This window comes from Diachasma alloeum, unplaced genomic scaffold (genome assembly GCF_001412515.2).
Source record: "Diachasma alloeum isolate Michigan unplaced genomic scaffold, Dall2.0 Dall_scaffold_00180, whole genome shotgun sequence".
Taxonomy (NCBI): domain Eukaryota; kingdom Metazoa; phylum Arthropoda; class Insecta; order Hymenoptera; family Braconidae; genus Diachasma; species Diachasma alloeum.
This window is the reverse complement of record NW_021680346.1, coordinates 3,021,265-3,034,068: the sequence shown is the minus strand read 5'-3', so window position 1 is coordinate 3,034,068 and position 12,804 is coordinate 3,021,265. Positions and strand designations below refer to the sequence as shown.

Below are 12,804 nucleotides of genomic sequence, written 5' to 3'. Positions count from 1 at the left end.
ATTACTAGTTAACTACTCATGAAATTAGAATTTGTATTCAGCAGTAATATATTTGCCTCAATGAAAATGTTTGAATTACATGAAATGAATGATACATTCACTTCAAGTACAAAACGAACTGTTCATTTGTTTTAAATAAAATGAATTAAATTCAAATATGTTCAATTCTCATTTTTTATTTTCATTTCATAAAGACCCAACAGCACAGATCCAATTACAGGATCAAATTTGATGATGTAAAGTATATCGTAATTAATGGAATATGGGTGCAAGTGAATAAATAAATGTGGCAAAACAATGAGATACTCTATTAAGGATATCCAAGTATCTTTTACAGTTTGGTACAGATCACACTATAGATTCAACTATATTCAATTATCAAATTTGTCAATCAAATTGCGTGAGAAAAATTTGAAAACAATCATGAATATTCAGTGTCATTCAAATTTCATTGTGCACAGAATTATTATTTTTTAAACATTCGTTATTTATAAATAAATAATTAAAATTGTTTAAACTTTCGGAAACCTTCTTTTTTTTAGGAATGAAATCGATTTATGGTAAAATTCTGAATATGAATAAATTTGTTACGATTCCGAACAAATGATTTTTATGGCAGAAAATTGATTGTTTATAAATTATTTATAGAAAAGGCTCATAATTTTCAAAAATGGCAACTTTTCAATTATTTCATCAATCTTCCTCCAAAAGTAAACTTTCTAAAATTTCTTCAGATTTTTATAATGTTTTCTAACAGTTCAATATCAATATTCAAATTCAGACCTGCAAAGTTTAAATAATAAAATCTTTGTAAAATGTCCGGAAACTTAGGGTCAAATGGGGCTCAAATGAAAGCTGTGAGGCTCGATGACAAAAGTAAAAAAGCATTTCACTGGAGACAAAATAGCCAAATTACTTGGATATCCTTAAAATCTCTTTATTTGCACGAGGAAGCTACGTCTGTACAAGAGGACCGCTGTCCTAAGACTAAAAGCAATAGCCAAGTGAAAACTCACTGGGAAAATGAAAAACAAAAATAATAAAGTTTAACGACTCAAGAGGACACAGTCCTCCTTCAAATTTCAGCATGTGTTTAGAATTAAACCGCTCTCCATTGCAGAGCACAACGGATCGTAAATTAGTCCCTTTCTAGAACTGTTTCTACAATAATAGAAGAGTTGCTCGAATATTCCAACAGTAATGAATTCAATCAATATTGTACAACACAGAATACTCATGACAAATATGTCATTTCATTGAGTGTTCAAGTCAAATAAAAAAAGTCGACAACAAAGATTTCTTAACAAAAATCCCAATAATTATCAACGTAAATCCGCACCTACGGCAATCTGAGGTTATCACCTCGTGTTCAAAATCTACCAATTCCATGGTGGCCCAATACACGAAAACATTACCATAGGAATCTCCATTCATTCTCATATTTTTTATTTTCGCGTCGAGTTTATCACCGGGACTGAGAGCGCAGTTTAAACCTTGCGAACAAGGCAAGGCCACGCATGACACGATATTTTGCGTTTTATCAGGCATAAACAACACGACTGCCTGCAGGGGATTTTAATAGGCACGGGTATATGGGATGGTACCCATAATTTTGTAATAATTCATCTAAACATTGTAAAATAAGGGGAATGATGGTAAAGAATGTAAGAGAAATTCCGGAATTTTCAACGCCGCGAGAAAACTAATGCAAACCCTCTGGATTAACTCAATTAATTACCATCAACAAGCAACTCAATTTCAATTAAAATAGGAAATTAATGATTCAATCAGGGAGGCTCGATCGTGAGTTAATTACATTTTATATTATGAATTTATTGAGAGTGAATGCAAACAACTTTCTTATCTTAAGTACTGTAAAAAGAAAATAATTGATTTTGTATCGATTTAAATGAGGCGATGATTAATTCCTCTATTAAAAGTGAAGTTGGAATGGAGATGGGGACTTTAATCAAAACATTTGTGATTAAATGAGGAAGAATGAGAGGTAATCGGGCATTCACTTCGGCTAATCCTGTCTGATCCATGTGCAAGCACAAGTGTGCGCGGCGTTCCAGTTGAGGATTGGAAACTTGCATGATGTCAAGTTTTTTATCATCTCGGTGATATTTGGGTGAAATATCATGGGTCAAAATGGATTGACTCATGAAATTTGACTCACAGTATTCTGTCATTGTTATCTAATACATGCGATATCATGAAAAAGGATGGAGTTTATAAAGATAGAAGCTATCAAATCTTGTTAAACGAGTCAAACATCATGCGTGAAATTGATTTGACTCATGATATTTGACCCACACTATTTTACTATTGATATTGGACCCATACAATTTTTCCCATGATTATTTGACCCACACATTGTCACCCAAATTTAAAAAAACAATTACGAAGTCATGTGCACTCACGAAATCACGTCATTTGAGTCAAATATAATGGGTTAAATTTATTTGACCCATGATATTTGATCCATGAGATATCACTTGAATCAATAAAATCAATCATGAAGTCAGTTCCAGTCACGAAATCATGTGATGTGTAATAACATATTCAGATCAAATCGAGTGGATCAATTCCATTTGACCCACAACATTCACACGGACGAATCAAATCTTGAGGGTCAAATAACATTGTAGTCACATGATAAAGACTTTATTTAACATAATCCAAAGATGTCCTATAAAAACCACGTTATTTGGGTCAATTATCGTGGCTCAAATTGATTTGACCATTGATATTTGGCCCATTCGATATCACTGAAATCTATAAAATCAATTATGAAGTCAGTAGCAGTCACAAAATCATGTAGTTCAAGTGAAACCGTGTGGGTCAAGTTCACTTGACTCATAATATTCATTCCGATGATTTGAATCATGAAAGTCAAATCCTAAAGGTTAAACCCTGAGGGAATCATCGCATTGTATTCACGTCAAAATGACTTAATTTAAAACTTAATTATAATGGGTCAAATTGATTTGATCCACGATATTTGACTCATGAGATATCACTTATCTATAAAAATCTATAAAATCAATCATGAAGTCAGTTGCAGTCATAAAATCACGTAATTCAAGTGAAATCGTGTGGGTCAAGTTCACTTAACCCACAATATTTACTCCGATGAATCTAATCTTGAGAATCAAATTGTAAAGGTTAAATGCTGGGTGAACAATTGCATTGTATTTACATAAAAATGACTTCATTTAAAATTCCATTTGAAAATGTCATCCAAAGACTCCATATCAAAAACCACGTCAATTGAGTCAAATATCATAGGTCAAATTGATCTGAACCATCACATTTGACCCATACGATTTGCCATGATTATTTGTCCCCCAAATTCTCACCCAACTCAATAAAATCATGTATAAAGTCAATTAACACTCACAAAATCATGTATTTTGAGTCAATTATAATGGGTCAAATTGATTCGACCCGCGATATTTGACCTATGAGATACCACTTATCTATAACAAATCTATAAAATAAATAAAAAAATCAATCATGAAGTCAGTTGCGGTCATAAAATTACATAATTCAAGTGAAATCGTGTGGGTCAAGTTATCTTGACTCACAATATTCACTCCGATAAATGAAATCATGAAGGTCAAATCGTGCAGGTTAAATCCTACGAGTCAATTTGCGCTGCAGTCTGCAGTGAAGTGAAAAATACTTCGTTTAAAACATTGACAATTAAATCCTAATGAATCCTCCCCTGAGTTGCAGGTGAGAGACTGCCATCAACACTCGGAATGCTCACCAACGCCGACGCTTTTCCCGGGCGTGTCGCAGCACTCTCTGCAACCAATGACGCACTGCCTCCCGTTATTACGTCCATGACAGATAGTTACGAAAGATGATTTAGGTTGAGAGAGTGCCATCAAGCTAAACGTGAGACAATGAATGGAGATACGGCGAGGTGAGGCACATGGAGAGTGAATCATTTGAGAAATAATCGTCAATGTGCCACCTGCCTATTACTCGTTACACACTAGCTTCATGTACTTTTCACATTTTTAAACGTTTCAATGCGCCTATTCCCTCGGCGATTTATTACCAGATAAATTTTATTTACATTCTTTCGTAATACGGGAGAGATTCGTTGATTTCTCAGGAGGGTTTCATCGCTGGGGGAACTGGGAAAAAAATTCTTGCATTTTTTTTCTTCAGCTTTTGTGAATTGCTTGAGCAGATCATTGAGTGAAATTACAGGTTTTTGATGATTTTCGATTCATCTCGGGAATTTCGGGTGACAAGATATTTTTTATGGGTCTTCGAATGTCCAACAAGTGATATATTGCATGAAATTTTTTGAAAAATTGCACAGTTCAACGATAATTTAAAGTTTGTGAGAATTTAAGAAATGGATTTTTGAGAGGATGATAAAAAGTAATAATTTGTTATGTCGACTATTTCTAAAATGACAGAGTTGCAAGAAATGCAATTGTTTCTCCTTTTTGATGTCAATACAGTTCGATGACGAGACAACAATTTGAAACAATTTAAGACACTGCTTTCTATCAAACCATTCTCTCTTTCAACTCGACAAATTTTTCACTTGCGAAAAACAAAAATTCTCATATCCATTGTGATCCAGAATATATCCATCCATTGTTCATGTTCTTCCATTCCTCAGGACCAAATGATACGTTTTATATTTTTATCGCTAGGAGAATTGTAAGAAAAAATTCTTGAATTTTGTTTCAGCTTTTTTGAGTTATTTCGGAATAGTTAATTGAGTGAAATTCCATGTTTTCGATTATGATCGATTCATCTTGGGAATGACAGATTTCAAGATATTTTTTATAGGTCTTGGAATGTCCAGCGAAAAAAATGTTGGATTATATTTTTTGGAAAATTATGCATTTCAAGGATAATTAAAAAATTTACGAAATCAAAAAAATTGATTCATGAGAAGATGATGAAAAATAACAGTCGCACAGTGAAATTCGTCGATTTTTCTTTCACTTGTCGACATATTTGTCTTCATTGAATTTTGTTTTGCATTCTTAAAAATATAATCAGACTCGTCCAAATCACTCTCTCTTTCAATCCTTCAAATAATCTTTTATATCAACCCTTGTAATCCTCTTCCTCCCCTCCCCCCCCGCTGACTGTTTTCTATTATCCTTTCTAAAAAAAAGCATGGGCAATATCTCGAATCGAAAATAAGAACTCGAACATGTCAGATATCTCGAACGAATGGAGAAAGTAAGGCGGTTTTCATGTTTACAATCGTCTTGCGTCGAATTTTTATGAAGCCCGCCTAAAAAACAAAAGATAATTGAATACCATTCTATGAAATATGAATAAACGAATCATCGTTGTCCAAATAATTAAGGTCAGAGGAAAATAGAACAATTCTACTTTCATAATATTGCGTTTACTAAGGTTTTCTTCGACAAAAGTTGACTAGAATTAATAGCTAGAATTATGAGATTATCTCACATTTTTGACGTTAAGGATAGGAGAATCTGAATGCAATGTAGTGAAAATGATGATCGATTTTTTCACTTTGAACAAATAATATTAATATCCAAATACAAAATTTCTGATATGAATAAAAAGAAGCAGTGACTCAATATTCCAAATGAAGTTTTAATTTTTAATTTGGTGCTGAAAACACAAGATGACAATATTCTGAGCACGAAATTATATTGATGAGATGAACAACAGATTAATTGAATTACCGTGTGAACTAACTAAAAATTGATAACAGTGTGGGCACGCACTTTTACCAGAGTATCAACAAACATTGAATTCCATAAATTCACACTCTAACGTGTGTTCTAGAAGGAATTGAATTGTAATTATGATTAAAATCTTATTCAGTGAACACAGGAATTAGAACATGAGCAAATCATTTATTGTAATATGAAAATTTAACAGCTGATGAATTGGGACATATGATTCTCATCGGTCGTATTGCTTATTGCAATGAGACTGATTATAAACAATTAATTGAAAAAAGGAATATCGAATCTGATAGGAAAAAGGGCGTAATGACAGAGCATCAACCCTTGACGCTAATCCTACCCAAAATATTAACATCTCGTTTTATCATCTCTCCAAGCAATGAACCAACATCAATAAAAAAGAAATATTATAAAGTAACATTTCATGATGGATGTTAACGGGGCAAGTCCACCTGGGGATACGCCTCGAGTATGTGTCAAGGCGCGTGTAGGTACATGCAAATTCGCGCTCTCTTATCTAGGAAAATGTTCTCCGCGCTCTATCGAACAAAAGCGCGAGCACTTCGCCTCTCTAACTAATACAACATCGGAGATTTGTTGTCGACCTACCGCCGTCGAAGGCGCATTTTTTTCCACCCCTCCCTCTCTCCGCTCCCTCCCCCTTGTTATTAGTCGCCCCACCGCAGAGAATTTTGATACTCTCGACAATCCATCATGAGCCGACAGTCAGAGACACGCGAGACTCGCGATACACCTCAGCAGGAGCCGTCGCTCGGGTGCAAATAGACCAGGAGATAATGGTGATACAGCACTAAGAATAGAAGCGCGAAGACAAGTCGAGGCATGTAACCCACGGATTAATTAACGCCGTTGTAATGCGTAATTTTTCGGTAACGATACCACTTGTCACCGGTGTGATTTGCTCTGAGATTAATGGTCATCTCACACTGACAGAGCAATTAGTTCTGCTGAAAAATTATGTTCCCCTGAAGAGATCTTTTGTCGTGTTGAATCAATTAACTTGCGGAGAAAAAAGAAAGCTTCCACCAAAACAAGATAATTTTCGTAGTGCAAATTGTTCTCGTGAGACATTTATATGGCTTTCGGGTAAATACATTCATTCTGCAGAGAATTATATGAGGCTCCGGTTTAATTAAGTGAATGTTATTGAGTAGTGTATATTTTTGTCCAATAAACACTTATAATAGATTATATTTTTCCCTGCCAACAGTTCGAATTCTTCTAGGGATATTTCTGATGATCACGACAAAAATTTAATTTTTGTGAAGGATATTAAATTTCCTTCTATCAAGTCGGTTAATTTCCCTCAAGTAAATCTGTTTCACTCCATCAAATATTCTCCCCTGGAACATATAGTTTTTCGGCAGAGCTAATTTTTCCTCTCAGTGTGCAGTGTACATAAATATTTTTGTTTAAATTGGTTAGTCATTGGGGTTCGAGTGAGATCATAACTTGGGGGTGAAGTGGGCTTCACGCGGCTGCAACGTGATCTACATGATTGAGTGCCGGTTATAATAAGCATGAAAAAATCATAGAGATAAGTGTACATGCCGGGGATCCTATCGCTAGACTGTTAGAAAATTTTTAATTCCAGGAACATTCGACTAGTAGTTTTCAGGAGAGTGACATTGAATGCGATTTAAGGAGATAAAAATCGAGAAATGTCAGATTTTACTGAAAATTCAATAAAATTCCGAAATTTTAAACAGTATTGAGGCGAAAATTCCTCAACCTATGTGAATTTTCAATAAAATCATGAATATTCACAGACGAATTACGATGAATTTTCAAACAGTTGAAAATTGAAGAATATATTTACCGGAATCTTCCTGATTTCTACTCATTTTCAGGGAATAATTGAACTGAATTTTACTGTTCTCATGAATTTTTCCTTGCAATTCTGAATTTTCAATTACGAAATTCCTTGAAATTTCACACGGAGAGAAATATTCAAAACAAAATTACCTTCACTGAGAGAAAACATTCTCAAACACATTGTCCAACAAGTCTTGTTTGGGCCAACAAAATCGCTAGGTGAAAATTGCCAAAAAAGAATTTGTTTGGTTCGAATTTGAAAGTACAAACATGAATAATTGTTCTGCTTTCGACAACAACGAAATATATGGCTGAAGAGGCGGATAATTCACACCAGACGGTGTCTTTTCAGGATGAAAATATCTCATATAGAGGAAAATTTATCAACAAATATTTTATCCCTAAGTTACAATATTGCTATCATATCATTATTATGAGTTTATTTAAGGGTTCATTTCTTGTCTGTAATTATTAGACAGTCAAAACGAAAAACTACTATCCCTTGTTTCGCATAAAAAAAATATTTTTCGGGAGCAAAATACGTATGGGAAAATCGAATAATGAAGGAGTAGTGCTAGAAATGACATTTCTTGCGTGTACAGAGAATGCAATTTTTTTTTGAACTACTAAATCTATTTTTGCGACAAAAATTTTTCATTTCGGTGCACTCTCTGCATGTTTGGCATAAAAAAATACTTTTTTGATAATTTTCAAAAAAATATTTTCTTGACACAAGTAAAACTTGTTTGAGAGCTTAATTCCGGAGCGTAATGTGGTTGTAGGAACCCGAGTCAAAAGTCTACCGGGTCTCCCAACGTAGTTTCAACGTTTTGAACCTACACTGCTTTGATGTCCAAATTCTCCGCCGAATTTTTACCGTACTTTCAACTTATCTCAACGTGAAGGCCCATGGACGTTGAAAAACACTCAATATCCACCGTATATTAAAAGTACCCTCAACGTTAATGACGTTTGTGGAAGGAAGGAAGGAAGGAAGGAAAGAATGTACGGTGGAGGAACGTTGGGGATACGTTTAGTTTCAACCTAATTTCAACGTACAATCTGGAAAAAATGGAAAAAAGCGACGGTATTTACGTCGAAAGTTGGTTGAATCGGTACATTTGAGCCTGTACACTGGACAACATATTTTCTAAACCCATCAGTGGACCTTGAAACTACGTTGGGAGACCCGGTAAAATTTCGACTCGGGAAATTTTACGGAACTGTCACGGAATTTTATCTAACATCACAGAATTTTTCCAGACCGTTCCGTAATTTTTACCTGAATCTCCTGTGAAAAATTACGATACCATCACTTGAATTTTCTGAGTCGATTCCATAATGGCTGAGCGAACTGTGAGTTCCGTAATTTTTACTGAACATTTCTCTCCCTGCAGTGAAACTGAAAGTTGATAAAAATTTCTAAAAAGTGTACCGAAAATTTCAGCCGATATTTTTTAACAATATAAAAGGAGAACATGATGTTGTTTTATATCGAAATACATCGAAACCGCTTGCCCCCACAACACCTAAACCTCAACTTGATTTAGAATTAATTTCATTAGCTTCTAATTGCATCAATTACGCTGGTGCGCGACCTCACTGACAATTTATCAAAACTCATAGGATAATTCTAAAAGCTAATTTTTCCGAGGATGCAATAAAATTAATGCATTCATGCTGGTAGTTTAATGCAAGATGAGGTGATAAACTCTGAGGGGCATAAATTCCCGGATTATGGTGAGTGAAATTAACTCCGACTTTCCTCATATCGAATGATTGTATCCTGCGAGTGCACGAGCATCCGAGAAAAGTCAAGATCAAATTTCTCCAGCGGAATAATCCTCACGGAACCCTCTCTCCCTCGAGCATTCTAATTTTTCCCCCAGTTTGTTTTATGAGACAGACAATTGTTCCTAGATTTCCTCATTCCCACATTCCACGGATCCTCTCAAATTTCTCACACGCTAGCAGTTGATATTATACATTTGAGAGTACACGTGCACATAACGGAAGAATAAACAGGTCTCTTACCGATGATACTCTCGGACACGGCGTCGGATAGTCGCGCAACCGAGAGGAGGACCAGTGCCAGGGTCAGTGGCGAAGGCATGCGCCACTTTGTCGTGAGCTCCATGATGTCGAGGTGCTCCCGAATTCACTGAAAAAAAAAAAATTATAAATTTGGCATTCTCCATTAATATTTCAACTTCAAGACAACAATAATAAAAGATATTCCATGCAAAATAAGTGGATGATTGCATTTTTATAAATTAGTACAGTTACTGTTGCTAATAAATTATCAATTTGCTTCCGCATGGATTCTCTTTTTTAAATTCTTATTTCATTATTCTCTTCTTCTATTTTTTCATGTCATAGTGCTATCATCAATTGCAATGTCATCAAAATTTTTCGTATTATTTCGTTGTGTCAAATAATTCTACATTCAGACCCTCTCAAGACTCGAATTCGTTTTCAGTCCGGGTTTAATCAAGGTTCAATCAAGGTTTAATCAGTGTATAGCCGGGATTTAATCAGGGTTCATTCAGGATTTAGCCAGAGTTTAACCCAGGTTCTGTCAGAAGTTAGTCGGGACCATGAATCAATATGAATAAGCATTCAACATAATAGACTGGTACCTGAGTGTAATAGAGATAGAGATTTTGATATAAATAGCTCATGACGGAATTGAGTGACTTGATAAGCAATGATGCTGTTCTCACCATTTTTCAACTTGATTAAGAAGCCATTGAAATATACTTTTCAAGCCCTGATTTAGTAATTGCTGTTACTAATGACTCTTTCAGTAATCATGAAAAAACCGATGTTCTCTTTCAAATCGTATAAACAATGTGCTGTAATTCAACAACGAATTGTGCCACCCCCATCATATTCTGATAGAATTAAGAGGGTATTGTTATCAATTTTTTGAGCCATGACTAATTCCATTTTGATGACGATTTATTGAGTGATCGTTGAAAAATCGATTTTTGGAAAAATATCAATTTTTTCGAATCTCTATGGAACATTGAATTTTAATTGATGTCAATTAATTGAGCTTATTAAAGTCTATATGTATGAAAATATTCATGAAATGCCATTGATTCCTTATAAGGAACTTTCGAAAAATAAGTGGACAATTTTTTATAAATGAGTATAGTTATTGTTGCTAACAAATTAGCAATTTGTTCTCTTCTGTTTTTTCTTGTCATAGGACTATCATCAGTTGAAATGTCATCAAAATTTTTGGGAATTATTTCGTTCTGTCAAATTATTCTACATTCGGACCCTCTCAAGACTCGAATTGCATTTGAAAGACCAATAATTCTCAATCAATTGAAAATTCCAGAACAAATTCCCTCGATTTTTCCTGCCCCTTATTCATTTTCATGAAATCATTGAACTGAAATTTGCAGTTCCCATCAATTTTTCCATCAAATTTCGTACTTTCATTGATGAAATTCCTCGAAATTGCAGTGGGACTGTACAATGCGATGAAAATTGTGTATTGTACCGGAAATTTCATCCAAAATTTTGTAATAGTATAATATGCGCGCGCGCATCTTTATATTTCATAACAGAGAAGTCCACCCCAGCGCCGCAATCGGTGGCGTCAGTGAATTACACGCAGAAAAAAAAAATTTTTTATTCTACAAACTTTGTTCGAATGGCCTAGAGGCTTTATATAAAACTAAAATATTTAAACTGAAATAAATATGAGTGTAAATAAATAGAAAAATGAATCACAATAAATATCAAAAATTTTAATGGAGAGTTTTATTTGAATCCGACATCTCATTTATCATATAAATAATTGTTTAAAAATGAATCATTATTGATCACCAGATCATATTCTTTCAAACACTTGAAATTTTCTCTATCTGAAGACTCGTATTATAAATTATCAGCAGATGATGAATAAAATTAACACTTTTGCCATCATCTTGACGAGCGCAGGCCTCACCGATCACCTTCCTTTAATTAATTTCCCTTGTCTCCCCGGTGGTTGAATGAAATTTCTGTTGAAACGAGTGAAAATAACCGCTGCCCCGGTGTCGTCGCTCAGATCGTCGACCCAACCTCGTTCGATCCGGGACGATGGAAGGCCCCCGGGGGCCCTTGGCGTGTCTCGCAGGTGTTACTGCCACGACACGCCAAGATAGTCACTCGTGTTTATATACTTACACGTGCGTGCACGGTCAATCCTCACTTTTTTCCCCCTTCAATCGTTCCCTCCTTTTTATTTTCAATTCGCCTTCTCCTTAGTTCTATTTTCACGGCATTTGGTAATGAGTTTTTGTGGAAGAGACGGACTGAAGATGATATGAGTTGCATAATTTATGTTCATTTTCTCATTTTGACTTCATAACCGCAAATAAAATGACGACATTTATTAAGTCGTTAATTTTATTGTTAATGTCAACATGAAAACGTAAATAATTTACGTTATGAACTCGATAGATTTCTATCGAAATGAGTGTGAAGACGGGATTTTCGGTATTCAATATCAAAAATGAAACCTTCAGAATCAGAAGTCAATGAAATTAATCATGATTACTATTTTTTCATAAATAATCCTCGGTAAACGTGGAAAGTCTCACGTTTGACACATGTGCCTAAGTATCGCCTCGTGATTTAAATGATCTGAGAAGTTATATCCGATGTTGTAAGGAAAGAACATTACGGGGAGACCACGGTGAAATTTGAAAGTTGCAGAAGATTGTCCCTACCATGCTGATGATTTTAGTACTCATTTTTTATACGCAAAAAATGAGAAAAAATGGATTTTTAATTTTTTTCATTGACAGCATGTGGTTGTACAGGCATAAAATCTTTAAAAGCGTCCCTTACCAGGATTTTTGATAGATTGATCTAAATTTTTGTTATTATACACATAATATAATGACGAAAAAAAAGTAAGCTTTTTGAAAATTTCAATTTTTTGATTTTTTTCGATTATCTTGCTCCGAATTGGTAGAGACAATAATATTTTAGTATGATGCAAATTGAAGACTATGACACATTAATAAACTACATTTTAAAAAAATCTTTTTGATAATTCGTTTTAGAAAATTGCGATACTAATAATCAAAATAGTACATTACGCAACTAGTGCGGAAAGCAGGCGGTTACTCACTCGGGCGGCGCAGCCGCCCGAGTGATACCGCCTGCTGTCCGCACGTGTTGCGTATACTATTTTATATGATAAGTGCGTGATGAAGTCTGGGGGTGGAGAAGGGGGGGTGTGGGGGGCAAA

General features: G+C 34.7%; 1 protein-coding gene across 1 annotated transcript in view; it reads right to left on the bottom strand.

The window, feature by feature from the left end:
• Window positions 1-12,804, bottom strand: part of LOC107043770 (BMP-binding endothelial regulator protein) — a 60,800-nt gene that overhangs the window by 24,247 nt on the left and 23,749 nt on the right. The window contains exon 2 of the mRNA XM_015265394.1: window positions 9,582-9,696. Coding sequence (XP_015120880.1) covers window positions 9,582-9,696 — 115 coding nt within the window. The remainder of the gene's footprint in view (window positions 1-9,581; window positions 9,697-12,804) is intronic.